Source organism: Lissotriton vulgaris, chromosome 2_1 (genome assembly GCF_964263255.1).
Source record: "Lissotriton vulgaris chromosome 2_1, aLisVul1.2, whole genome shotgun sequence".
NCBI lineage: Eukaryota > Metazoa > Chordata > Amphibia > Caudata > Salamandridae > Lissotriton > Lissotriton vulgaris.
The window spans coordinates 358,817,909-358,844,884 of NC_141687.1; the positions used below are offsets into that span (position 1 = coordinate 358,817,909).

The window sequence follows — 26,976 nt, forward strand, 5'->3', positions numbered from 1 at the left end:
TAATAGAGTACTCCAAACACAGCGAGAAATTTATTTATATATACATTTGTACAATATTCAAAGCAAACGGTAGAGGAAAGAGCAACGTGCTTCTACAGGGGTGCCGGAAAGAGAAGAAAAGAAGTGGTTTAAAGAAAAGGAGTGTAAGCCTCAACAGAAAAGTGACATAGGGTTTCATTAAATTGAAAACAAAAACTGGAATTAATCCAGCGTATTATACAATCAGGCCACTATTGATATTATTCCAATTTTAACATTCATACAGTCTTGACTGGCATGTATAATGTTCGAAAGAACAGTGGTCCTGTTTATGGAAAAAGGGGGGGGTGTCGACGTTTCGACCCGTCTTGGGGTACAAGGGTGACTGGGAACCTCGACCTGCGGGTCTTCCTCAGGACGTGTAAGGCACAGCCTTCGTACCGTAGCTAAAAAGCTGTGATCCCAATTAGCTTTTTATGGGAAGTTCACAATCCTCCTGTGTCTCGAAGAACGTGAAGAGAATGGCCACAATTAAGATCCTGGCGAGTCGCTGTCAACAGACAAACAACTCGCGCCCGTAATTGGCAATTGGCACTTGGGACAACGCCGACTCATGTGAATGGTTCCCAGTAAGGGTGATACCGAAGACGCAAAAAGCACCGTCAGACGCCAGGACGAAGATTTATTCTTCCATACCCTACGGTGATATCCATATACGAACACCTGAAGTAACGGACGTGTCTTTGTATGAGAACAATATTAATACTTTTGCTACCATCACCTGAGTTATTGTGTTGACGGTCCACGACCACTAAATTGGAGTGTGATTGTGGCCATTCTCTTCACGTTCTTCGAGACACAGGAGGATTGTGAACTTCCCATAAAAAGCTAATTGGGATCACAGCTTTTTAGCTACGGTACGAAGGCTGTGCCTTACACGTCCTGAGGAAGACCCGCAGGTCGAGGTTCCCAGTCACCCTTGTACCCCAAGACGGGTCGAAACGTCGACGCCCCCCCCTTTTTCCATAAACAGGACCACTGTTCTTTCGAACATTATACATGCCAGTCAAGACTGTATGAATGTTAAAATTGGAATAATATCAATAGTGGCCTGATTGTATAATACGCTGGATTAATTCCAGTTTTTGTTTTCAATTTAATGAAACCCTATGTCACTTTTCTGTTGAGGCTTACACTCCTTTTCTTTAAACCACTTCTTTTCTTCTCTTTCCGGCACCCCTGTAGAAGCACGTTGCTCTTTCCTCTACCGTTTGCTTTGAATATTGTACAAATGTATATATAAATAAATTTCTCGCTGTGTTTGGAGTACTCTATTAAAACTCCTTTTTGTAAATAAATTAGTTGTGATAGGTGGTTGCTTTCTTAACAGAATGAATATTTTTTGATTTAATCAACCTAGAGGAAAATAACCTTAATCCTCATTTAATCTTGCAAATGATCAACTGCGAGCATATGATTTATTGAGCCAACAAACAATCACGGATTGGGCCGTTGTTTTTGATAATACTGATTACCCAGGTCCAACAACCGTTTTGGGTTACCCCATTTTCTATAATGAGTAATGGGAGAGGCAGAGTTCTGTGCCCTATGTCCCGGCCTGGCCCAGACGGGTGCAGACGGGCTGACTCAGGCGTGACTCCGGCGCTGAACGAGGCGCTTCCGCAAAGCGCATCCGCTAGCGCGGAGAGCGACCGTATTCTTAAGTAGTGGAGAGCTAGAGCGCTCTCACTGCAGTCGCCTCCCACCTAAGATGGCCGCCGTAGGGGATGTTATCCCTATAGATCGAGTTTCAGCCCTAAGGTCAGCTGAGACCTTCTACAAGCAGTGTAAAATAAATGCAAGGAGCTGGGGAGGTATGCTGAGTGTTAACAGTGTGGAAATAACAATTTAGACAAGTTTTAAAAGTTTTAAAAATCGGCGATTAAAATGCAATATTAAACAATGGTAATTCCTAGTATCAGCTAAAGTAAGCAGCGTTTCTAAGGGAGCGAGTAGTATTCTTTTATTTATTGGCTTACAGCATGCATGGATCACGACCTCCTTCCTCGAGGTCCAACTGCAGAATGTTTTCCCTCCCCACCCCTTGACCGGATGTGGTGTCCGGTGTCCCCTCGCCCTTGCACTTTCCCAGGGTCCTAGTGCCCTTGGCCTGGACACAACATCTCCCCCCTTGTTGCAAAACAAACATTTTATTATTTTTTTTTTTGAAGAACGAAAGAGAGAGAGAGAGAGAGAGAGAGAGAGAGAGAGAGAGAGTTGATGATGTGCGATGGCCCATAGGCCCCTTCATTTACACCTCTTCAATTAGTCTCTTTGGTTCCATCTGTTTCCTTCTTGATCGCTGTTTTCTGATATCCGCTTGAGCTTCTTCATTTTGTGTGTCTTTCTACAGTTCTTGCTTTGACCTTTTCGCTTCTCTTGCTTCCAGACATGCCAACCCTCCAGATTCAGGCGTGAGACTACCGATTTCAAGGTTAGTCTCCCACCTCCCGATTCCTGCAAGCAAAAACCCGATTACTCCGTGGTTTTAGCTGACAGGGTTTGGTATTGTGGAAGGTGCTAATTCTTCCAGCAATATTCAGAGTGGCGATGCAGGGGCTCTAGAAGGGGTGAAAAACCAACAAAGCGTCATTAACAAGGCAATGGTCTTTTAAAGACGTGTGAAGTACTGGGGCGGCTGTGTGTGCGCAGGGAAGCTGTTACAGCCCGGGCTGCCACACAGGAGGGGGAGGAGGAGTGCATGCACTGTCAGCAACCTGCCAGGCCAGTGCACAACACTTGCATCACCCTCTCTCTGCCTGCCATTGCGCTCCGTGCATCTGAAAGTTAAAAAAAACACGTGCATTTACGTTTCAAATGAAATGTCCGATCCTGCAGCAGCCACTTCCAAAGCCCATACATGCCGTTAACCCGATTCAATGCCCCATTCTCCCAATTTCTTTTTTAATTCTCCCACTTTGCTCTTCTGAAATGTTGGCATGTATGTGCTTCTGCCTTGCTGACATGCGAAAGGTGCCCTGTGACGTGACACTGGCCAAACTGCCGCCTTTGCCATCCGTTCTTTTGCTTTTGTCATATTCAACTTGCCTCCGGGGATCTCGTTGCCACATTTCCTCGCTTGTCCTTCTTTGACCATCGCAATGCCTCCTTTCTTTCTTTTTCGTTTTGTCGCCTGTCTTCCCTTATTTTCATGGGCCTTTGTTGTTGCATTGGCTGTTTGATCTCTTGCAGCAGTGTCTTCTTGTTCCACTCTTTCTACCCTTCTTGTGTGTGATAGTCTCATTCTTCTTGATTCCCTCATCGCCGTTCCATTTCTGCTTTCTTGTGCCACCACCTGTCTTCGGTGATCTTTTCCTTGTTGGTGTTGTGTCACCTTTGCTACCAGTTCCATTTCGTTGCCATCTGAATTTGGCTCTCTGTGCAGCCTCCGGTCAGCATGTGCTGGGTCGTCCTTGGCAGTCATAGCAAATCTGATTTCTTTCAATTCTTTGTGGTGCTCTTCGGTCCATGTGAAACGTTTTCCTTTGTTTGTTAGCCCCCTCAGTGGGGTGCTTGTGGCAGCATCATCTTCTTCCAGTCTTTTAGTTGCCATGAGGCCCATCATTTGCGTTGTGATGTTGCTCAACAGGCACGGCGCTGGGACGTCACCCTGCAGCACTTGAATGTCCTCTTTGATCTTTTTGTCCTTATATGCAATTTCTTCTGTGAACTTGCCTCGCTCTGTTTCCTTTGCGTGTGCTGTTGCTCTGGCCTCCGTTCTTGCTAGGGCCAGGATGTTTTCTAGTGACGTCGGCTCTTTTAGTATTTTTACACGGAACCCCGTGTCACGGCAGCCTTCTATGATTCGCAATCTTATTGCTTGTTTGTTGTCAAATTTGTCAAATTCACAATGTGTTACAAGTTTCCTGAGTCTGGTCGCAAAGTCATCTGGTGTTTAGTCTATTTGTTGAGACGCGGTTGCGAAAGTGTATCGTTTGAGATCATTATTTCTTTGCTGGTCAAATTTTGTTGATAGGCATTTCTTTAGTTTCTTATATGTAGTTGTTTCCTCTGTTGGTGGCGTCACTAGACGGTCCTCAATGTCATCACCTGCAACATTTAGTAGTCGACCCAGTTTCTTTGCCTCTGTCACATCAGTCACTTCCATGTCGCTTCCTGCGTTCTTCTCGACCCTCTTTTGTTATTTCTTCTATTATCTTTTTCTTTTGTCTCTTCTTCTTTTCTTCCTCTTTATTTTGGCCTCTTTATTTTCTCTTTGTGATCCGTGCTTGTTCCCTTGACTTCCTTTTGTCCTTCTTAATATCCTTTAGTATCCCCTTCCGGTTCTTTCATGTCCGTTGTACCTCCTTATCTTTTCTTTTATTTTCTTTGTGTCCTTTCTCTTTGTTTGTGTGCTCCTTAGGTTTCTTTTTCCTTCATTTGTACTTTCTTTGTCTGTTTATTTCCTTTTCTCTTTATGTTTTCTTTGTTGCTGTTTATTTTGTCCTTAATCTTATTTAGTTTTTTTTTTCTTTTGCCTTTCTCTTTTCTTCTCCTTTATTTCTCCTTTTTCGATCAATTTCTTCTTTCTATTGCTTCATTCGTTGTATTTCCGACTTCGCCTGACCTCAAAATAGCCACCGCGATGTTCTCCGCTTCTATTGGTCCGATTCGCCTGACCTCAAAATGGCCGCCGAGATTCTCGCAAGACTTCTTGTTCAATCCGGGCGCTGCCTGACTTGCAAAATGGCCGCTCGCGTTTCTTGCCCTGTGATTGGTTCTCGTGCCTGATCCTAAGATGGCCGCAGAGACTCTCGCGAGAGCGCGCACCAGTTTCTTTCAATTTCTTTTGTTATTTCGCGCTCATTGCACGGCGCTTACCGGAGCTTGCAGTCTTCTTTTTCTTTTCGGGGTGGGCTCCCACGTCGTTACTCTTCTGCTGGGAGCACTTTCCTTTTGTTCCTTTTGTTCTTCCTGCACGCTACGATCCAGGGTGGGCTCCTGGTATGAAATGCGATGATCTTCCGAGAGGGCACGGCGTCCAGTCCGTCGAACCCTCGTCACCAGTTGTCGTGTCCTGCAACCCAGGAACTCACACAGGGCACGATGTGGATTTCTGCAAGTATTCTTTTATTTATTGGCTTACAGCATGCATGGATCACGACCTCCTTCCTCGAGGTCCAGCTGCAGAACGTTTCCCTCCCCACCCCTTGACCGGATGTGGTGTCCAGTGTCCCCTCACCCCTGCGCTGTCCCAGAGTCCTAGTGCCCTTGTCCTGGACACGACAAGGGGGTTAATCTATTCTCCGCAGTGGCACAGTAATCTGGATACTTGGAGAGCAGTGGTAGCTACATGCACTCTCACTAACCCCCTATTAGAGGATTACCCATTACCAGTGCTTTAAATGGGTAAAAAAAATGAGCTAGAGGTGTAGTGAGGGGGCGGGGCTAAGGGCAAGACCTGATGATACTTAACTTCTATATTAGTTGCAGCATATACCAAAACACATGAGCAATGTGTTTATATAAACAAAGCAGGTTAACTCATTACACAAATAATGAAAGAGAAATACGATATGTTAACATTTCCTTTTTTTCAATAGTTGCACCTTCTTAATGTCATACTTTTAATTGCTGTTTGGCACAATACTATATATTTTTGAGCACACAAGTAGGAAGAAACTGAAAATACCCCCACGTCGAACCAAAGCTCTTATGGCACCAAGAAATGAAGCAACTCATCATGACCCTCCCCAGAAGATATCTTTCGTCTCTTTCATCGATCTATCCATTTCTCCTTTCATCCTACCATTTACCTGCTGATGTCCACCATTTAACCTTTACATTCTATCGTCTATTCAGTCTTTCATCAATCATTCATTTTTTCACCATTACGTCTACCCACCCTTCATATCCAAACCTATCCATCTCCAAACCTATCCATTCAACCTTACACTCATCCATCTTTTTATCCACATTTTCCCTCATCCATCAATCCTTTCGCTCATCCATCCAGCAATCCTTCCACTCCTTTATTTCACCCACCCTTTCACTCAATCCCTCCTTTTACTCCTCCATCATCCACCCTTTCATCCATTCTCCCCACCTTTCATTCATCCATCCAGTCTTCCAATTATCCACCCATCATCTGCCCTTTTATCCAAACATCCACCCTCTTTCAGCCATGCATGCTTTCACTCATCTATCCATCTATTAATCCATCCATCTATACATCCACCCTTGCTCACTCATGCATCCACTCACTCATCCACTCACTCACTTACCCACCCACCCTCCCTTTTACGTTATTAATGAATCTTTGTTGCAGAGCAGGCATGTACAAACAAAGTGCCACCCATTTTCTTTAAAATACCTCTTGAGAGTGTCTGGATACTCTCTCTTTCTCTCACTTTTTTCTTGCAAAAACAGGCCTACACACAAACATAAGCAGAACACAAAATACTAGGGTATGATTAAAGCCATGCTATACTGTTCACCTCCTATGGCCTTTTAATTGCCACCAGGGACGGACTGGCCGTAGCCTGATGGCCACTGCCAGGGCACTGACATGATTCCTGTGCTTGCACGAACGCACAGGATAGTGAGAATGTGAGTGACAGCACAGGGCCTGAATGGACCCAGCTCTATCAAGCACAGCGTGATGGTGAGTAGCCGGACATTATTCAAATGAGCCCTGCTGAATAGCTCAGCTGGGGCTCAGATCGGGGGCTGCAGAAGCGGCGCCTTGGCTTCCAAAGACACGTTCCAATCCTGCTCACCAGCACAGGCAATGAGCCTTACTTTTCATGAGTACCGGTACTCTCCACAGCAATAGAGAAGTGCCAGTACTCCGAGCGATAAATCTAAGAAGTGCCGGTACCCAGTACCGGTGAGTACCGGCCCATTTAAAGCACTGCCCAATACCCAGTGTTGGTGGTGTGAATGTTGATACCGACTGAGGTGACACAAACATTAGTGGTGCGAGGGTTGGTACTGACTAAAGTGACACAGGTATGAGTGATTACGTGAAGATTGTTCTGGTTTAAAGCGGCACAGACCTCAATGGTGTGAAGATTGGTATCGACTAAAGTAACAGAGATTGGCTGTGTGAAGATTGGTACAGACTAAAGTGACACACACAATTATTGTGTGAAGCTTGAACGCAAGTGGCACTGTTGTAAACAATGTAGGTCCATTCCATATAGTTTCTTTATGTAGATTTATTCCAAGTTAAAATCTTATGCAGAGTCACAGGAACTGGCACTCTTGGGTTGTGGGTGACCGATGGAGTGGTCACTGGTGGGGCTCAGGGGTGCCAGTATGCTTTTAAATCCGTAGCTTGTAGATTAAAGAGGTTTGTTACCTTGTAGTAGTTTAAGGCTTCTCAGAAACAATCCATTAAGGTAGCAGAGGCAGGTTCTTCCATAAATCGTTGCCAACATTTGTTGTAAATAATGTAGGCCCATTCCATGTAGTTTCTTTATGTAGATTTATTCCAAGTTAAGATCTTATGTGGAGCCCCACCAGGAGCAGCCTCCTTGCTGCTCAGCCCTTCCTCCAACTGACTCTCTCTCATCCAACATTCCCTAACCAGCTCTCATACCAATATTCCACTCTACAGACACACAGGCTGAGCAGCAGCTATAACAGGCACATAGCCTACCACAATAACACAATAAGTAACTGTCAATGTCTGTCAAGAACTCTTTAGTTTCTTTAAAAAAAAAAGACATCAGTCGTCACTTAGATTACCAGAACAGATACCTAGACCGGATGTGATACGAGCTTTAGGCAGTCAAGCAAACATTTGAAGCCAGGACGAATGCAGAACCACTTCCTAGGTAGGGAAGTGTTGGACTATGGAAGAAATCAGATTTACTATTCCCAATTGCTATGTATTCATTTTTTTAAAATAAAAAATGAAATGTAGAAAAAATAAAATGTCAACATATACTTAAAATAGTAAATGTAATCATTAAGTAAAAAAATAATACAATAATATTTTCAAAATAAAAGCTTTACATTACAAATGAAAAAAAGTTTTAGAAATATTAAAACTATTTTCACCTACAACACTTGCTGCGCTACTACCCTAAAAATGAAACCCACAAATACATAACATTAAAAAAATATACATATTAAAAAACAAAAACGTATTAACATTACATTAATATTAAGCAACACAATAAAAATGAATACATTGTATTGTATTGTATCGTAATTGCATTTATATAGTGCTTACTACCCCAGACGAGGAGTCAAAACACTTTTTCAGCGAGAAGCATGCTACTCCGGAACCCATGAAGGATTAGTGGTGAATTACTATAGTTAAAATATGATAGCAATTTAAGCGGTGGATGTGTTAGTCAGTTATTTGGATTGAGAAGGATAGTGGAGGGATAGAAGAGGGAAAAAGGCTTACTTTTCTATAGTGCTTGCTACCCTTTATGGGGCGTTGAAGCGCTTTTTCGGCGAGTAGCACGTTACTTTGGAACCCTTAAAGGTTTATTGGTGAATTCAATAATACAAATATCATTATTTAACACAATTTATTGAATATGTAAACAAATCACCCAATTAATAATTACTTAAAATCAACAGTTAATTAAAATAACAAAGTAAATATGACACTACATAAGAACGAATAAATTACATATTAGGAAAATTCCATCCCTTATCTACTACAAACCTAACAACTTACTGCTGAATAAAGAATTTCTAATTAAATTTAAAAAGATGGAAATTTCCAAACATTACTAAACAAGTAAAAGCGATATTATTTACAATAATAACTTATACTTGCAAAATAACTATAATTCAAACAAATTAAAAAACTGTATTTTATACAACAACATTGAAAAAACACTATCATATACAACGATATTTAAAAAACAGTATTTCATATATAAAAAACTATATTCTTATCTTCGATATTAAGTCCCCACAATATTCTGGCCACGATATTTGTGACCCACAATATTTTTTCGCTGATTCTTTGGTCAAACACCAAACTCACCTGCTTCTGAGGTCAGTCATGTACATTTGCTGCCCCATGCTTCTTGAATACATTACCCTGTCAAATCATACCCAGTGCCAGCCTTCTCTCATACAGTGATGTACTTCAACCACACATCCTCTCTTAGGTCTTCAACCTCTGAGAGCGAGTACAAGATTGCAAACACGCAGGCATGCATGCACAGGCACCCTGTCTGCCCATTCTCCAACTGTCATTCACCAACCACCCCACCTTTTCCTAACCCTGCAGGTCCCCGATCCCCACCATTCTTTGTTTTGTGCTCTTTCCAAGAGGCAACTGTCTGTATAGAAGTTTATAAACCTTTTCATTTCAGTATTATGTTAAGTGGCAAGCACCACCTCTTGTACTTATGAGCACCACTGTGTGTAATCACTAGTGCGAAGTGAAGTGACACCACTCACGTTGTACACAATGCTACACTACACAAAATATCAACTATCCAATGGGAGCGGATCTGTGTGGGTGTATATATATATATATATATATATATATATATATATATATATATATATATATATATATATATATATATATACACACACACACATGGACATAAATATAATTATACATATATATACATACATAAGTATTAGCTGACTTGAGCCAAGACAATATTGGCTTCTAGAAGTTCACTGTGACTTTGGTTGTCTCAATAGTCAGGGCTTAGCAATCTTTTAGTTGCCTTGACACAAATTCTCACTTTTCTTATCCTGCTTCTTTCACTCTTCTCCAGGAGAACTTAAGGAGACTGATGCTTGCTGCCGGGAGCATGACCACTGTCAACATGTCATCCATCCCTTCACCAACAACTACGGCTACCGGAACATGCGCTGGCACACCATCAGCCACTGTGCCTGCGACAATGAGTGAGTACCCAATCACATGCAAAAAGCGGGTGCACGGCTTGTGACCCGCTCACCCACTCTGTAGGCCTAGAGGTAACCTGAACTGGTTACCATCAGACATAGCCACTAGGAAAAGTGAGAAGTAAGCTGCCTGACGGGGGGAGTGCCGAGCCTGTGCTACAGGAAGCTTCCACTGACTGCCATGTCATCAGACGATGGGCACGCAGTGAACCCAGGTGCCTGCGAGGACTGAGGGCATAGTCGCTGGTGCTCTTATTGAGGAGATCATGATAACCTGCCGGAGACACACTCAGCCCATTGGCAGCCAACGAGGGAGTATTAAGCAGGCTACAAGTATCAAGCAGGCCAAAGTATCAAGGCGGCCTCGAGTGAGTATCGAGCAGGCCACAAGTATCAAACAAGCCACGAGTGAGTATCAAGCAGGCTATGAGTGAGTATCAAGCAGGCCACAAGTGTCAAGCAAGCCACGAGTGAGTATCAAGCAGGCTACGAGTGAGTATCAAGCAGGCCACAAGTATCAAGCAAGTCAGGAGTGAGTATCAAGCAAGCCACAAGTTAGTATCAAGCAGGCCACGAGTGAGTATCAAGCAGGCCACGAGTGAGTATCAAGCAGGCCACGAGTGAGTATCAAGCAGGCCACAAGTGTCAAGCAAGCCACAAGTGAGTATCAAGCAGGCTACGAGTGAGTATCAAGCAGGCCACAAGTATCAAGCAAGTCACGAGTGAGTATCAAGCAAGCCACAAGTTAGTATCAAGCAGGCCACGAGTGAGTATCAAGCAGGCCACGAGTGAGTATCAAGCAGGCCACGAGTGAGTATCAAGCAGGCCACAAGTGTCAAGCAAGCCACAAGTGAGTATCAAGCAGGCTACGAGTGAGTATCAAGCAGGCCACAAGTGTCAAGCAAGCCACAAGTGAGTATCAAGCAGGCCACGAGTCAGTATCAAGCAGGCCACACATGAGTATCAAGCAGGCCACACATGAGTATCAAGCAGGCCACGAGTCATTATAAAGCAGGCCACGAGTTATTATAAAGCAGGCCAAGAGTGCGTATGAAGCAGGCCATGAGCAAGTATCAAGCCCCATGATGTGCGAGTACAGAGCTGCCTTTGACAAGTAGTAAGCGTTCAGCTACCTGCAACATCACACAATACCCAATCTGTACTCTTGCGCTCTAGGGGGGCAGTGGAACTCCATACGTTCCTACAAGGAGCGACCAGTTAATGCATGATTAGCTATGTCTTTTTGCACCTGATCTGGGAACAAGTAAAGAGGGACACTGTCTTCATTTCTACACACACGGTGGGACATGGAAGAGGGGGAGGCGGGCACAGCCAGCAAAAATAACAGACACTAATAACCCCAGTGTTCTTAGCCTTCTGCAAGTGGACACATTTTCTGCATGATCCCAAACAAAAGTCCTTATTTTACAAACATTGTCTTCCCACTAATCCCTTGCTTTCTACAAGGGATCAGAGGTAGGTCAGGTGCCCAAGGTTCATGATCCTACGCAGGTTTTTGTTTGCACCATTGTCTCCAAGCTTCAGATCTAGAAGTGCTGCATCCACCCGCAAGGCTGGGTTGTCTCCTGAGTCGAGGCCGCAGTGCTGCTCAGAAATGCTGCTCAGCTTGGGCTCCTTTCAGACGGCAATCTAAACTGCCAAGTGGGATAGAGCAAGACAGCAAGAAAGAGCTCAACCTGAAAACTAGACACCAAACTAGCAGGCCAAACCTGCTCCCAGTTCACCCAAGGATACAACACAAGTCATGCTGATTTAATAAAGTCAAGTGGGTCAGTATGTAAAAACATGGCCAGTAAATCCATGTGCATTGGTAATTTGAGATCTGCTGGAAGCATCAGTTACTTCTCCTTCTGCAGCAGTAGGAATGCCTGTGTTGACGCAACCATGCAGCGCTATCAGGCTCTAAGTAACTGAGCTACCAACTTATTATTCTGCAGGAACAGACGGATCATCAGAAATGATCCAATGATCAGATAAAGGGTGATTAAGAACAGTCTTTTTCAGTCAATAGTTTTCTAACCACTCATCTCGATTCAGACCCTCTTCAGTGGTTTCTGAAACTCCTAGATTAAGAAGTCACATTTGCAGAGCATAATAACCACAACCATTGATGCCACCAGACCTCAACCACCCTCATGGGTGCCTGAGAGCCCCACTAGGTCCTTCCTATAAAGTACCCTTCCCTCTAGAACATAGGCCAGAAAAAAGATCTCTCTGTGGGAAGGATCTTGTCCTTGTCCAGTGTGTTGTATCTGCCGCCTACTCTACTGCTTTTAACTCCCATCATTGCTGCAATCTGAACAGAATGTACGTCAGTTTTAGACTTCTTTGATATGCTTTAATATATAGTTAAAACAGACAATTACAATTGGTAAATTGGCTATCCATGCTTGTCTGGTGTTAGAGTTTACACAGAACTTGTAGCGTGCGATTGAGTTTTCTCTCATTTTCCTATTAAGCCACTGGCTCATCGGTCCTGTCTCTAGTGCAACAAGAAATCACCAGATGAAAACAGAGAACGTGCTAGATTTAAATGTTCTAGAGTTGGTAGGCAGAGGAGTAAACATATCAATGTCTGTTAAACCTTCAAACCTACATGGAGAGGCTGATGACCAGCATTTCTCTTGGATGCTCCAAAGTGACTACCCTCATGCATCTCTTGGGCCCTCAGGAGGAGGTTAGTGGAGCCACAGATGCTCTGAAGTGACCACCCCCAATTCATCTCTTAGGCCCCCTGGATCACAGCAACTTCATGGAGTCCCAGACGCTTTGACGTAATCCCCCTTCGAGCATCTCTTGGGTCCCCAGTACATTTATGGAGCCAAACAGTCTCTAAATTGACTGCAACTTCAAGGATCTTTGGGGCCCTCAAGAACTTCGCAGAGCCAAAGATGCTCTGAAGAGACCACCACCACAAGCACCTCTTACGCCCTAACAAAGTTTATCGAGCCAAAGATGCTCTGAAGGGAACACTAGCTCATGGATGTCCACGATCCAACAGATGGTCTAAGCGGACTCAAGCTTCTCTTGAGTTGTCAGGGTGTCCTTTTTAGAAAAAACCTTTAAACCGACCACCCCAACTAATGTTTTTTGAACAGTTTCATACCAAGCACACTCCTAAATGTCTAAAAGTGAGCTGCCTGGCTACCAGTTTCTATCACAAGATGTCCATGGAGCCAATGATGCCCTGAATTGACCACTACTTTATGCATCTCTTGAGCCCTCAGAATAGTCATGGAGGCACTGATGTGCTAAAATGTCCATACTAAAGCATCCCTTTTGGTTCACAGGATGTTTTTGGGGCCAAAAATGCTTTAATCTAGCTTCCTTCCTGGGTCCTCAGGATGCTCAAGAAGCCACAAAGGCTATAAGTTCACTACTCATCATGTACTGGTGGCCTTACGCAGGGAAGCACTGATTCAATTCACCTCCGAAATTCCAAATGACTTTCAAGACCTGGCTGTTCGTATAAGCCTTCAGGACCTGCAAGCACCTGGATACCCTATCAGGTGATTAGCTGTGCTTCATGAATCTTGATTGATTGCTTGATTGAATACAGACTCATCGCATTGTAGTCACAGGCCCTCCACCTAAATCACACCAATCAACAGACTCAGAAGAGGGGCGCCAGCACATTGTTTCTAGTCCATTTAAAAACTGCTTTGCTTGAGCTGCTATAAATTCAGATTTCCTCTGGCGGTGGCACAAAGACCACAGCACGGTGGTTTATCGTGCTCTTTGCATAATGAGTGACTGGAATAGCTCTTTATGTAACTGGTCCTATAGGAAGCTTTTCAGATTTTCATGACCTTTTGGAGACTGAATGCTTTTTCAACGTTCTTAATGGTACCTTTTGCAGATGAAAATGAAATGGGTGTATATAAAATGTCTTAACTAAACAATAGAATTAACAAGCACTGGCGTTGCCAATAGGTCTCGCAGTAGGAAAGTTGGAGCTATTACAATTGCAAATAACAATGCCTTTTATTTTTGTTTTCATTTTAAAAACATAAAGGGCTTTGTCATTTACAAAACCAATAGCTCCAACTTTCCTACTGCGAGACCTATTGTGCACTGCACAGTGTGGGTGAAAGTGGCACTGCGTGTGTGTGATTGGCTTTGAGTGAGTTGCGTTGCGTGGGTGAGTGGCGTTGCATGTGTGAGTGTTGTTGCGTGGGTGAGTGGCGTTGCGTGGGTAAGTGGCGTTGCGTGGGTGAGTGGCGTTGCGTGGGTGAGTGGCGTTGCGTGGGTGAGTTGCGTTGCGTGGGTGAGTGGCATTGCATGGGTGAGAGTGGCGTTGCGTGTGTGAGAGTGGGCTTGCGTAGGTGTGAGTGGCGTTGTGTGTCTGAAAGTGGTGCTGTGTGGGTGTGAGTGGCGCTGCGTGGGTGTGAGTGGCGTCGCGTGTGTGATTGGTGTTGCGTGTGTGAGTGGTGTTGCGTGTGTGAGTGGTATTGCATGTGTGAGTGGCGAGGCGTGGGTGAGTGGCGTTGCGTGGGTGAGTGGCGTTGCGTGGGTGAGTGGCGTTGCGTGTGTGAGTGGCGTTGCATGTGTGAGTGGCGTTGCATGTGTGAGTGGCGTTGCATGTGACAGTGGCGTCGCGTGTGTGAGTGGCGTTGCGTGTGTGAGTGGCGTTGCGTGTGTGAGTGGCGTTGCGTGTGTGAGTGGCGTTGCGTGTGTGAGTGGCGTTGCATAGGTGAGCGGCGTTGCGTGGGTGAGCGGCGTTGCGTGGGTGAGCGGCGTTGCGTGGGTGAGTGGCGTTGCGTGGGTGAGTGGCGTTGCGTGTATGAGTGGCGTTGCATGTGTGAGTGGCGTTGCATGTGTGAGTGGCGTTGCATGTGTGAGTGGCATTGCGTGTGTGAGTTGGCGTTGCGTGGATGAGTGGCGTTGCGTGGATGAGTGGCGTTGCGTGGATGAGTGGCGTTGCGTGGATGAGTGGCGTTGCGTGGGTGAGTTGTGTTGCGTGTGTGAGTGGTATTGCTTGGGTGAGTGGCGTTGCTTGGGTGAGTGTGGCATTGCGTGGGTGATAGTGGGCTTGCGTGGGTGTGAGTGGCGTTGCGTGTCTGAAAGTGGTGCTGTGTGGGTGAAAGTGGCACTGCGTGGGTGTGAGTGGCTTTGCGTGAGTGAGTGAGTGAGTGAGTGGCGTTGCGTGGGTGAGTGTGGTGTTGCGTGGATGATAGTGGGCTTGCGTGGGTGTGAGTGGCGTTGCGTGTCTGTAAGTGTTACTGTGTGGGTGAAAGTGGCGTAGAGCCTTTGATGTGGCCTGGCGCAGGAAAAATGCTGCTGCTGCTAATTAAATATAAAAAGTGTTTAGGGACTAACGGCTGCCGAGAGAAACAAGGCAGTGCTGGGAGGGGGGCTGCACACCAACTGAAGTGCTCTGGTTGCACGGCCTGCGGCCGGCCGTGTGAAGTGATAAGCCTTTGAAGTACACAGGCATGCTGTGACGGAGGTGTGAGAGGTCTGGCAGGGAACAGATGGCCTGGCTGTGAAGCAGGGGGCGGGGCAGCGCTGGGGAAGCCTGTGGGAGGGTGATTGATGCCTTTGATGTGGGGAGGGAGGAGAGCCTTTTGCGAGCCTGCAGGAGAAATGCTGCCGATGCGCGTGCATGTTTAATCACGTGATTCACGTGAACTTAAAGAAAAACGCGGCTGAAAGCCCGTGGTTTGAAGTGGATTTTGCCGACTTGAATTCTCCCCATTTCCCATTCCTGCGGAATGGTAAAGGCGAGACCTAAAAAGACACGGAGACAAAAGAAGAGAGCATAATCAGTGTTCAAGCTTAAACTGGAACACGAGAATGTATCAAAAAGGGGGGAAGGCAATTTCTAGAAAAGGAAGGAAACGGATTGAAACCCCCCATAATTATTAAAGATTTCAGTGTCATCCTGACAAGACGCTGCCTAAGTTGCCCTTGCTTTTAGACTGTATTAGATATGGGTAGGTTCAGCTAAGGACCCTGAGGGAGGGACCAATCAAAATCAATGAAAAAATAGATCTTTACTGCCCATAAATGATCAGAAATTAATTACATTCTTTACACTCAGGCTTCATTACAAGTGTTAAACCTTATTACTTTACTAACTCATTTCAAAATAATTTTTGTATCAGCACAGTAGGAAAACCTGGTTGACACTGAACACCTCAGTTTAAAAATCAACAAAAATATTTAAAAGAAATTGTGCATACAAAAACATGTGATTTCGGTGGTTGACGTGTGATGTGGATAATTGTCCTGATCTTAACAATTATAAATGTCTTAACAATTAATATAATCCGACTTGAGGACAATTATCCTACGCCACACTACACACCCCTCCAATATGTTCCATGTTGTATGTACGGTGTTCATATTGCCTGTAAATGCTGCCCATACTGTCTGCCAACGTGTTTCGACTTCATATGTGAGGGGCATATTTAAAAGAGGTCTTCCTCAGGCCCAAAAATATGTTTTATGTACGGTCAGAACACTTGATTATGGCGCCAAACCTAAAATTCCTCTCGCCAATATCAAACTACATACATTCCAGGTACCATATCCATTCTAAATTTCACGAATACAGGCTGTTCAAACAAAAAAGAAAAGAGGATGTATTGACTAATGCCCAGTGTGAACTAGTGTTTCTTACCTATTTCCTTAAGTGCACCACACGAGATAGCTCAACAGAAATTGCATTCTTGTGAGCTTATCTATAATGTGGGGGCAACAAAATCATATAAGCATACGATTATCACCATTCTAAACATTTTCATGTGATTGGTATCTTTGCATGTACTACAGTCTAATACGGGCTATAGAGGTGGGTATATAGCTCCCACTTGGGCTATGTTACTTCAGTGGTGCATCCTCATTAGTATGGTTAGCATCAGAGGGACGATTTATTTGTCCAGTCTGCATCACACACGAAGGGCAAGCGTGTGTGCCGGCGTGTTCAGTCCACGTCCCTGTGGGACATGGAAAAGACGCTGGTGCTCCTCGTGCGTCTTTTCAATAATAATAATAATAATACTGGATTGTGTAAAGCGCGAACAGCTACCTCGCTAGGAGGTGTCCCGGCGCTAGTAGAACACAGATGACCTGGCTAAAGATAGGAAAGCTAACGGGGTTGGGTGAAAAGCCAAGTTTTCAGCAGTTTCTTGAAGCAGGGTTCAGAAGGGGCCTGTTGGATTTCTTGTGGCAGGGTGTTCCACAGAGCGGAGACGTTTGCCGAAAAAGTCCGGCCGCCTAGTCGAGCCTTTTTCGTGCGCGGGACTGCCAATTGAACACGGCAATTGGACCACAGTGCGCGGGTTTGGGAGTATCTCGGGAGGCGGTTTTTCAGGTATTCTGGACAGGAGCCATGCAGAGATCTAAACGCCAGCGTCAGTGCTTTAAATTTTATTCTGCTGGCAACTGGCAGCCAGTGCAGGGATCGAAGATGCGGAGAGACTGACTGCTTGAGTGGGATTCGCAGTAGCAGTCTCGCAGCCGCATTTTGAACTACCTGAAGCTTTTGTGTCAGGTATTTTGGTAGGCCTAGGTAGAGTCCGTTGGCATAATCTAGCCGTGAGGTAACAGTAGCATGGATAACCGTTTTTCGGCAACTCTCCGGGAGGAGTCTCAGGATTTTTCGGAGATTTCTCAGCTTGCTCAGGCAGCAGCCGGCGACTTGTTGGATATGGGAGGTAAAGGACATGCTATCATCCCATCTCACTCCAAGATTTTTTGCCGTGTGACTGGGTGAGGGGGCAGGGCCCATCTCCGTCGGCCACCAAAGTTCTGAGGCGGGGGTGGGACCCTTGCCAAAGAAGATAACTTCGGTCTTATTGGCGTTTAGTTTTAATTTATTTGTGTTCATCCAATATGCTATATCTTGGAGACAGCCTTTGAAGTTTGAAAAGGACTCTTGCGTCATCTCAGAGTACGGAAATGCCAACTGTGTGTCGTCGGCATACGAGATTGCCTTGACACCCCAGTTGGCAATTAGCGTAAAGCGAGGAGCAAGGTAGATGTTGAACAAAAGGGGGCTGAGGGCCGACCCTTGCGGAACTCCACAGCTGAGGGTCTTGGGTGCCGAAGAGATCGTCCCAAGTGCCACCTTCTGAGTTCTCTGGGAAAGATAGGAGTGTATCCAGCCCAGCGCCCTATCCTGAATACCTATCTCAGCCAGCCGGCTGAGTAGTCTGGCGTGGTCCACCGTATCGAAGGCGACCGACAGATCCAGGAGTACCAGCATTGCTGAGTTACCTGCATCCATCGACCACCTTACTGACTCGGCTACCTCAATAAGCGCTGTTTCCGTGCTAAAGCCGGGTCGGAAGCCAGACTGTGTTTCATGTAGGATTTTGTTTACTTCTACAAATTTGCTCAGTTGGCGCTGTATGACTTTCTCCAGCATTTTTCCCGGGGCAGCCAATAGAGATATTGGGCAGAGATTAGTGAGGTCTTCTGGATCCCCATTAGGTTTTTTCTTTAGGGGTAGGAGAGTAGCATGTTTCCAGACGTCCGGAAATGTGCCCGAAGCAATGGAAGAGTTCCAGATATGTTGAAGTGTGGGAGCTACAAAGTCAGCTATAGAGCTCCATAATTTAGCTGGGCAAGGGTCGTCAGGGGAACCAGATTTGCATCGGATAAGTTCTTGCCTTACTTCACTCAGGGGAATGTTCATGAACTGGGTGAAGGTCTCACCTGGCTAGCCATTACTCGCGAGGTCCTGTTTCACTGTTTTTATTACTGGTCCAAAAGAGTCGTACACCTTTTTAATTTTTTGGTCAAAGAACTCGGAAATTTGCTCGCATAGCGTAAATGTTGGTGCAACCTCCCTCTCAATGCACTTTGGTTTAAAAAACGACTGTACCACTTTGAAGATCTGTTTACTTGACTGTTCTGCCTGTAGAATCGAATCCGCATAAAAGCGTTTTTTACTTTTTCTGATAGCTTTCCGTAGTTTTTTGGAGGCTTCCTTATACCTAGTTCTTTCTTCCAGGCCGTAATTTGCTCTCCAGAGTCTCTCCAGCTTTTTACAAGCTGCTTTCTCTTTCCTTAGTTCCTGCGAGAACCAGGGAGCTGAGGGAGAGTCTCTTTTTGATAGTGCTCGGGAGGCTGGCGCAATGGAGGAGACCATCTTTCCGACCCACTCATTGAGAAGTTGAGTATCAATATTGGCATTGTTTGTCAAAGAAGGGGTGGTTTGTGCCAAGACAGGGCCCATAGTATCGGGGGTCAGCTTTTTCCATTGCCTCTTCAGGAAGTAACATTTGCTAGAAGCAGGAATGTCATACACCATGTTCAGTGTAAATGGGACAAGTGAGTGGTCTGACCATGTCAGAGGGAGTGGTACCTCAGGCAGCACATTCTTGATGTTAGAGAAGATGAGATCAATAGTATGGCCCCCTGTATGTGTAGGGCCCTCATTGATCAGTCTAAGACTGGCCGTATTTAAAGGTGCTCTGAGCAGCTCTGCCATGGCACAGTCGGGTTTATCCATGTGGATGTTGAAGTCACCTACCACAATGAAATGGGGGTGGAGGAGCGAGCTCTGAACAATCGTATCTAGTAGGGTGATTAGGTTGGGGTCTACGCCGCCCGGAGGGCGATATATCACTAATCCTGCTAGTGATAGCTGAGGACTCACCTGAAAGCAGAAGTGAAGGCCTTCGATTCCTTGAATAGTAGTGGGGGCTGAAGATGTTAGTATTAGATGCTCTTTAAAAATAATGGCTACGCCACCGCCTCTTTTTGTCCCAGAGCGGTTGGCGAGGCATATTTTAAATCCCAGAGGGACTGCAAGTGCAATGGAGGTCAAGTGGTCCTCCTTGATCCAAGTTTCTGTTAAAAACAGGATATCCCATTCCTGCTCTTCTAGTAAAAGCCAAACATCGTCTGCATGTTTGGCTAGGGATCTGCAGTTCAGTAAGCCAGCTCTAAGGCCTATCTGAGGTGGGGATTTGGGATTAGGGGGCCTCACAAAGTCTTCACTGCCAAAAGCTATCTCACAGTTGCTACAGATCTGAGGGGAGTCGAAAGTGAGAGGATCTGTAGTGTGAGGGCAGCATTTAGATGGGGGATCGAGAGCCTTTAAGTCCTCACCTGACCACACTATCCTTCCACCTTGTGTTCCACTACCGGCAGCATGTCTGGCCCCGGCCGCGGTCAGGTCGCGGACGGGCGCAGACGGGCTTGCCCTAGGCGCTCCCGCTGCGCTCGTCCGCTGCGCTTCCGGTGGAAGCACATGTTAAATAGAGGTGGAGGAAGGGGCGTGGCCTGTCAGGTGGTGGGCGTGGCCTGCGTGTCCCAGGGGAGGGCGTCCGCACCAGGAAGTATCCCGTGGCAGAGGGGGATCGAGGTAGGATTGTTTTAAGTCACAGTATTATTACACTCAACAAATGGTAAATAAAGTATTAAAATCACTTCAATTACACAATTTTTAAAATCGCTAAGGCGACTCTCCCGGCTTCCGCCTCAGGAGGTCAGCATTAGTCTTTCCATACTCTTTGCCTAGTTTTCTGTGCAACTGATGACACTGGCGCTCTTATGCGTCACTCAGATGCACTTCCTTACCCTGTGCTTCATGGGAAATGTAGTCGGGGAATCCACTTTGTTCCAATGGGTGTCTGGTTGCAGGCCCAGTGGGAATTATGTGTGTTTGAAAAGAAATAATTAGGAACTAATATTTAAACAAGGGACAAAAACGGACTAATGACAGCAAAAACTATGATTAAACAAAATGCATGGTACAAAATTATTTTATTAAATATTCATTATAGTAAAAAACATTGTTATTTAAATAAACATGATTATTGCGTGCATGCCTCCGTTATACATGTGACTTTTTATCTACATATATAAACATATATTGTTAGATCCTATACATATTTCATCATAATTGATTTTGGCCTGGGATCTGTGCGGAGGCTTATTTTAACACATATGTACATTAAAACATGGCTAAATATGTCAGTGGGAATTATGGCCAATCTGTGATACTGCTTTCTCTCCCCTTGCCTCCTAGAATGAAGGACTGTTTGCGCAGCGTGAACGACACAGCCTCGCGTGTGGTTGGACAGGCCTTCTTCAATGTCATCCAGGTGCCGTGCTTCGAGTTCATGTATGAGGAGCAGTGCGTGGAGCGGTTCTGGTACGGCTGGTAAGTGTCTCAGACTCACCTAGAGACCAGGGGGCGGCCATTGCATGCTCAGGCCCCACTGTTCTACAAATGCCTTCCCTTGCTTACACTACTGTAATATGAACACACAATCTATCATATAAAAGGTAATTCCCCGACCCTGTGTAGATGTGTACAGTATGAATACACATCCGAGACTGCCCTCTTTACATTTCCAGTTTGTATGCAAGGATTCGTCCTTTCCAGTTTGAAGGCAAAAGCCCAGTCAGCCTGCTGGAGGTACCAGTTATTTGTATCCGGTTTAGGGTTGTTGGCTAATACACAAAACTGTTGGCAGCAGCACTGAATTGTCACTATTTACCCTTTTGATGAATCTACTTCTTACTGGAGTTTGGCAATGATTGTATTTAATTGTGAAGAATGCTTGTAAAGTAATGAGCATCTTCTGATTACTCCAGTATCTGCTGCTGGGTAAACCAGAATCAGCGCATAGTCCGATCAGTGATGGTGGGACCACACAGATGTGTTTTTATCATACTGCCCAGAAAAGGCATTTCTGTTTAAGGAGAGCTGGAATTGGTCATGGTACCTTTCAGGTCCTACATGAATCTTGTGTGGGTGGCTTTGTTCTTAGATTTATTGTATGCACTGCCTATTACCTTGGGCTCAACTCGTAAGATTCTGCCCCTGCGTATGATTCATCTGAATGCTGTTTGGGTGATTTGGTATGCAGAGGATAGTTGTAATGAGGTGTGAGCCTTTCTAGGTATATTGGCCTTTTGCTCCAGAAGGTTTTGTAGGCTGTACAGAGAACTTCAAACTTTATCCTAGTGTCTACTGGGACCCAACGGAGCACTGTCACTGCTGGCTTCATGTGGCGACACCGCTTCGGGTTCAGGCAGAGAGTAGTAGTGTTTTCTGGCACAAATCATTTTATGGAATCATGAGTCACAGTGTAATCCATTAATACATAAAAACAGAATTGAGAGCTGGTCTACTGACAGCCTTTCAATCACACCTTCCAAAATTCAAAGATCATGGGATCTAGAGGTCACAGCTCTCCAATATTACAATAGTGGCTAGAGGAGTGTATTTTAATTGAATTAATCCCATAACTGCTTAAAAAGAAAGCAATGGGTGGCTTTAATTTTACAGAACGCTGAGAAATGTCTTCCCAATTTCTTCCTAGTGGAAGTAAATTTAGTAGCTCATAAACACACAGCATAATATGACTGCCTCAGAACGAAACAACTACCTCACCATGTTCTATTTCAAAATTCTTACAAACATATAACAATATAAGCACTATAGGTTCTGGATCTGTATAATTGTTTATTATTGAGTATTTCAGTGGAGATCCCCGAGGACTCAGAGATATAATCACAGTGAGGCTGTCTAGTTTCACAAACATTTCTATATTCCCCAGCTGAACGGATGATAAAAAAACAAAAGTCACATGGATTTCAGAAGACCCTCTATTAGCCTTATCCAGGAAGATCTGGTGCCTTCCAAATCTACACCTGGGATTTTATTCAAATGTATCAACTCTTCGATCTCCTCTGCTACGGCTCCGAGCCAATCCTAATGAGAGGGCACATTTTAGGCTCACTTCCAACCATGTCTAGTTGGCAAAATTACGATAGAAAGATGTCTGTCAACAGCTGCAAGCCTCCATAGAGGAGAACCACATTTTCACCCCACATTCTGTTTTTCGTCCAATTCACAACACAGAAGCAATTCTTTTGCTCTGAACAATTGCAGCGGTTCTTGGTGCTCCAATACTACTTCATCATTCTGCAACATTCAAAATGGTCAGCGATCACATTCCATGGGGCAGGGTGAAGGAGCTAGATTTCTGGTTCCTCCTCTGCATTGATTAGACTGTTCTCTGAAAGTTATAACAAGAGCGGCAGCCTTGCTGCCTTGCACATCGTCTCCTCCGATACGGATGCGTGATGTGCTTCAGAAGTTGGGATTGGGCATGGTAGTGGGCAGTTGGCCACCCAACAAATATGTTCTGAAAAGCATAGGTTTCACCCAACTGAGTTGCCAAAGTAAAAAAAAGTACTTTTTTGGACAATCAGGGAACAGTGGTCTCACCGATCTTCATTGTGGCAAAATCAATGTATCCCCCCTGAACACCAATAGGACATTTAAATTCTGAGCCCAGCTCGAAGGGAACAAGCCATAGTGGCCTTGGTACAATACAGGGTTTAATATACTACTGGTGAATATCCGGATGCCACCCCACAATCAATGGAGAATTTGCAATGACTCCAGAAAGCTGCGGCTCAGATACTGTGTGGGTTCAGGTGTCAAGAGAATGTGCCTTATCAACTCCTGATTACAGTTAAAGACACGGGCTCTCATTCAGAAGGCAGGGTAATCTTGCTTTGGTCAGAAGGGTACCGGCCAAATCAGCATTACAAGGTAGAGGGAAACTCACCCCTGTTATGCCCCTCCCGAAATCCAGACATTTCAGATAGAAGAGGGGGAAACGTGTGGAAGGTAAACAGCTTGCAAATGAGGAATAACGTCCAGCACTCAAATCTGTGCAAAAAACGATTTCCATTGTGATTTCCCATTTCTCAGGGGCTCATCCACAATGGTTCCATTATTTCTGAATTCCGGTAGTACTGATACCAGTGGCATTGGTACATCCAGGTGCACACCCTCCATTCATCTTTAATCATTTGATGACATTAACTCCTTTAGACACACCCAAAAGGCACATTTACTCACCATGCCATTGCCTATAATATCCTGTGCCCCTGCTTAAGAGTGTGTGTTTTCAGTACCACGAAACTGTTATGGTTGCACAAGCTGTGCTCTTTTACAGTCCTATAACTGACAAGTCTTCAGACCCTCTTTCCTAGACAATAAGTGGATTTCTCTCAAATTTAATGGTGCATAGTTCATCACTTACTAATAAACGTTCAGGCGAAACTCGCAACTTACGGTTGGATATTTCCTACCTCTTTCTGAGCAGGCCACCCATTGGCTTGGTGTCAACACCATAGCCAACATGGAAGACTGACTTCTTTTTCCATTATGACCCCGTTATTACCCTTCACTTTTGTCAATTTACACTCCCTTTTCTTGCCGGTATAGGGTTTCAATTGATTCAGGCTGGGGTATGAGCAGTGGGCTGCAAAGATTGGCATGCATTCGAAGCAAAATATAGCATTCTCCTCATTGACCAAAATAGTCATTTTGTCATATTTATTTCCTCAAGATACTCTCAGGGCAAATCATATATCACAATAGTTTAAAGCTGGTTACAGCACCGTATGAGACTGTGGCGCCAATACTGGTTAAATAAAATGAGTGTAATTGGCAATGATTTTGTTTTATTTTCTCATTTCTACAGGTGCAAGAGGTACAGTACGGTAGCAGTTGCAGTTCCCCAACCCCCTGTGCTCTATGATTATGGTGGAGATTTAATAGACCATGTCCCGACAACCAAACCAAAGAATCAAACCACTCAAATTTCGACTTCACCACAAGGAAGCAGCTCAGCACAACCGACTGGAACCTCTGGTGGAACTAAAGCTCATCCATTTGGAACCACAGTTCAACCACAAAGAGCCACAATTGGGCAACTTGGAAGCAAAGCTCGATCTCTTGGAACCACAGCCCATCCACTTGGAATCACTGAGGAGCATAGTTCCGATGCTTCCAAGGCTCCAACACTTGGACAGGTCATTCAGGTCACAGAAGACCTACTGAAAGTAATGGTGACCACAATAAGCCCAAGTACCACTACCGAGAACAAGACCGGAATTGATAGCAAAAAGCAGAGGAAAGACAAGAAAAAGAAGAAAGAAGGGAAAAAGCGTAGGAAGGGAAAAGGGCTGAAAGGGAAGAAGAAGGATCTTCCCATAAGTGCAGATCCCATCCCAACATCCCTAATCACATCAGCTACACCTCCCATTGCACGCAAGGACCTGTGGGTGGAAAGCCTAGGGAAGACCCAGGATAGTGAGTTGGAGCAGCACTTGTTTGACCAGAATCTGGATTTAGGAGGGAAACATGTTGTGTTTAATGACGTCCTAAATGATGAACCAGGCAGAGACGAGGTTCAACTCTCCAACTACACGCTGGCAACTCCGACTACCAACCATCCTACCAAAAAGACCTTGGCACCAACTCCAGCAAAGCCCACTGCAAATGCCGAAGGGCAGAAGAAGAAGATGAGGAGAAAGGATAGAAAAGGACTGAAGCGCCTGAGGGAGAAGGCCAGGTCTAAGGGGGAGGATCTTGGTATTTAAGCCAGTGCTGTGACTTGTGACGTGCTGAGCACCCAGCCATCCTCTGCTTCCGAGAGAGTGTGTAATCATTCTGGGAAGAGGTCAACTGGGCCACCAACAGTCTGTAACCTCTGAAAGGCTGATAGTGGTGGGAAAAATAGGTTACATATCAGGCACAGGCACTACCAGTCTTACAAATTCACTGGCACGTAGCAAAATATCTCTCCATCCCTATAGACTGGTCTGCATCCAAAGGTGCATTCAAGAAGAGTGAAGCCTGCAACTTGATTTTTTCTTCTGTCCTTGCAAGTTTAGCAAAAGTATCTGAGCTGTTTCATTGCTTGTGGCTTTATAACAACATCACAGGATTATCAGGCAGCATTTCGACATGAAGTGGGCGCCTTTGCCTCATGACTTGGGGGATGATTGGTGGCACAAGATTTGGTGAATGCTCGGTAGTGCCTTGACTTGAGGGGATACTTGGTAGCACCATGGCATTGGGGGATTCTAAGTGTCGCCATGACTTGGTGATGCCTTGTGGCTCAATGGCTTGGGGGATGACTGTGGGTGCAATGATTTAAGGGATGCTCCATGGCACCATGATTCTTGAGCTATCTAATGGTGGCATGATTTTTGGGATGCCCGCTGAACCATGAATGAGGGGACGTCTTGAGACGCCATGATTTTCCGAGTGTCTTTATTTGCAGCATGTGCATCTGCAACACACATCAGAGAACCACAAAACAGACTGTGTCAGCGAGAAGCGATCTAGAGAATCTCAAGTATCATCAACAGAGCCAGACAGAAGCAACATAGATCTTCAGAGAGCAGCAATGGAAAATATCAGCAAACTGCAGCTCGTAGAATGTCAAAGACTGTCAATACACCGATTACTGCTGTTTTTGTTCTCTGGTTCATCATTTCTTGGTGCTCTCTGATCTTCCATCTTGCTGCTCTACCAAACTCTGTGCTACTTTTCTATGGCAGTCTATACTCAGTTGTTGTGTAACATTTTGAGTGACTTTGCCATCCTGTGGTGCTGTTGCCTGATCTTATGTGCTGTGGCTCTCCTCTGCAATGGGGGAGGTTTACTAACAATGTTGTGAGTTGCTGCTCTCTGATATTCTGTATTGGTGCCCTCAGTATTGTAAGCATTGTCACTATTTATTTTCTACATGTCCTACTCTCATGTACACGATTGGTTGTTGCTCCCTGATAGTGTTTGTTGCTATGTCTTACTCTGAGTCGCTGCTCTTTGATGTTCTCTATTTTGCGAGTTTGCTGCTGTTCATTGATGATGTCCTTTGTGTTGTTGCTTTTTGATATTCTGTGTTGCCACCAGTGCTTAATTTGTAAAATTAGAACTGCCAGGGCCCTCCTCAGGAGGCCACACCACCCATTGCTGCTGTCAGCGCTGCCAATTACAGGAAGAACATAACTACTAACCATCACACTAGTACAAGTGTATAAGTGTGGCAGTTCTGTCTGCTCCAGGTCCCGAAAGCTATAAGAATGGCTTTGGCGACGGGTTTTAGTAATTTTTAATGTATCTTGAATTAATAAACAGCTGTTGTTGTTCTTCTCTTTAAATTAGACAAACAGCGCTGCCATCTGGCAGGCTGTCATAAGTGCCCGTGCTGGGCACTGGAAACCGCCAGCTCAAATTAAGCGCCGGCTGCTACTCTCATACGTTTTACATTTTGTTGCTCTCTCATGTCTTTA

The 26,976-nt window shown here is 45.0% G+C and overlaps 1 protein-coding gene across 1 annotated transcript in view; it reads left to right on the forward strand.

The window, feature by feature from the left end:
* The window catches only part of PROCA1 (protein interacting with cyclin A1), a 43,241-nt gene extending 17,094 nt beyond the window's left edge, over positions 1–26,147 (forward strand). The window contains exons 2-4 of the mRNA XM_086958546.1: positions 9,750–9,882; positions 20,891–21,025; positions 24,375–26,147. Of these exons, the coding sequence (XP_086814672.1) occupies positions 9,750–9,882; positions 20,891–21,025; positions 24,375–25,275 (1,169 nt within the window). The 3' untranslated portion in view covers positions 25,276–26,147. The remainder of the gene's footprint in view (positions 1–9,749; positions 9,883–20,890; positions 21,026–24,374) is intronic.
* The last annotated feature ends 829 nt before the right edge of the window (positions 26,148–26,976 follow it).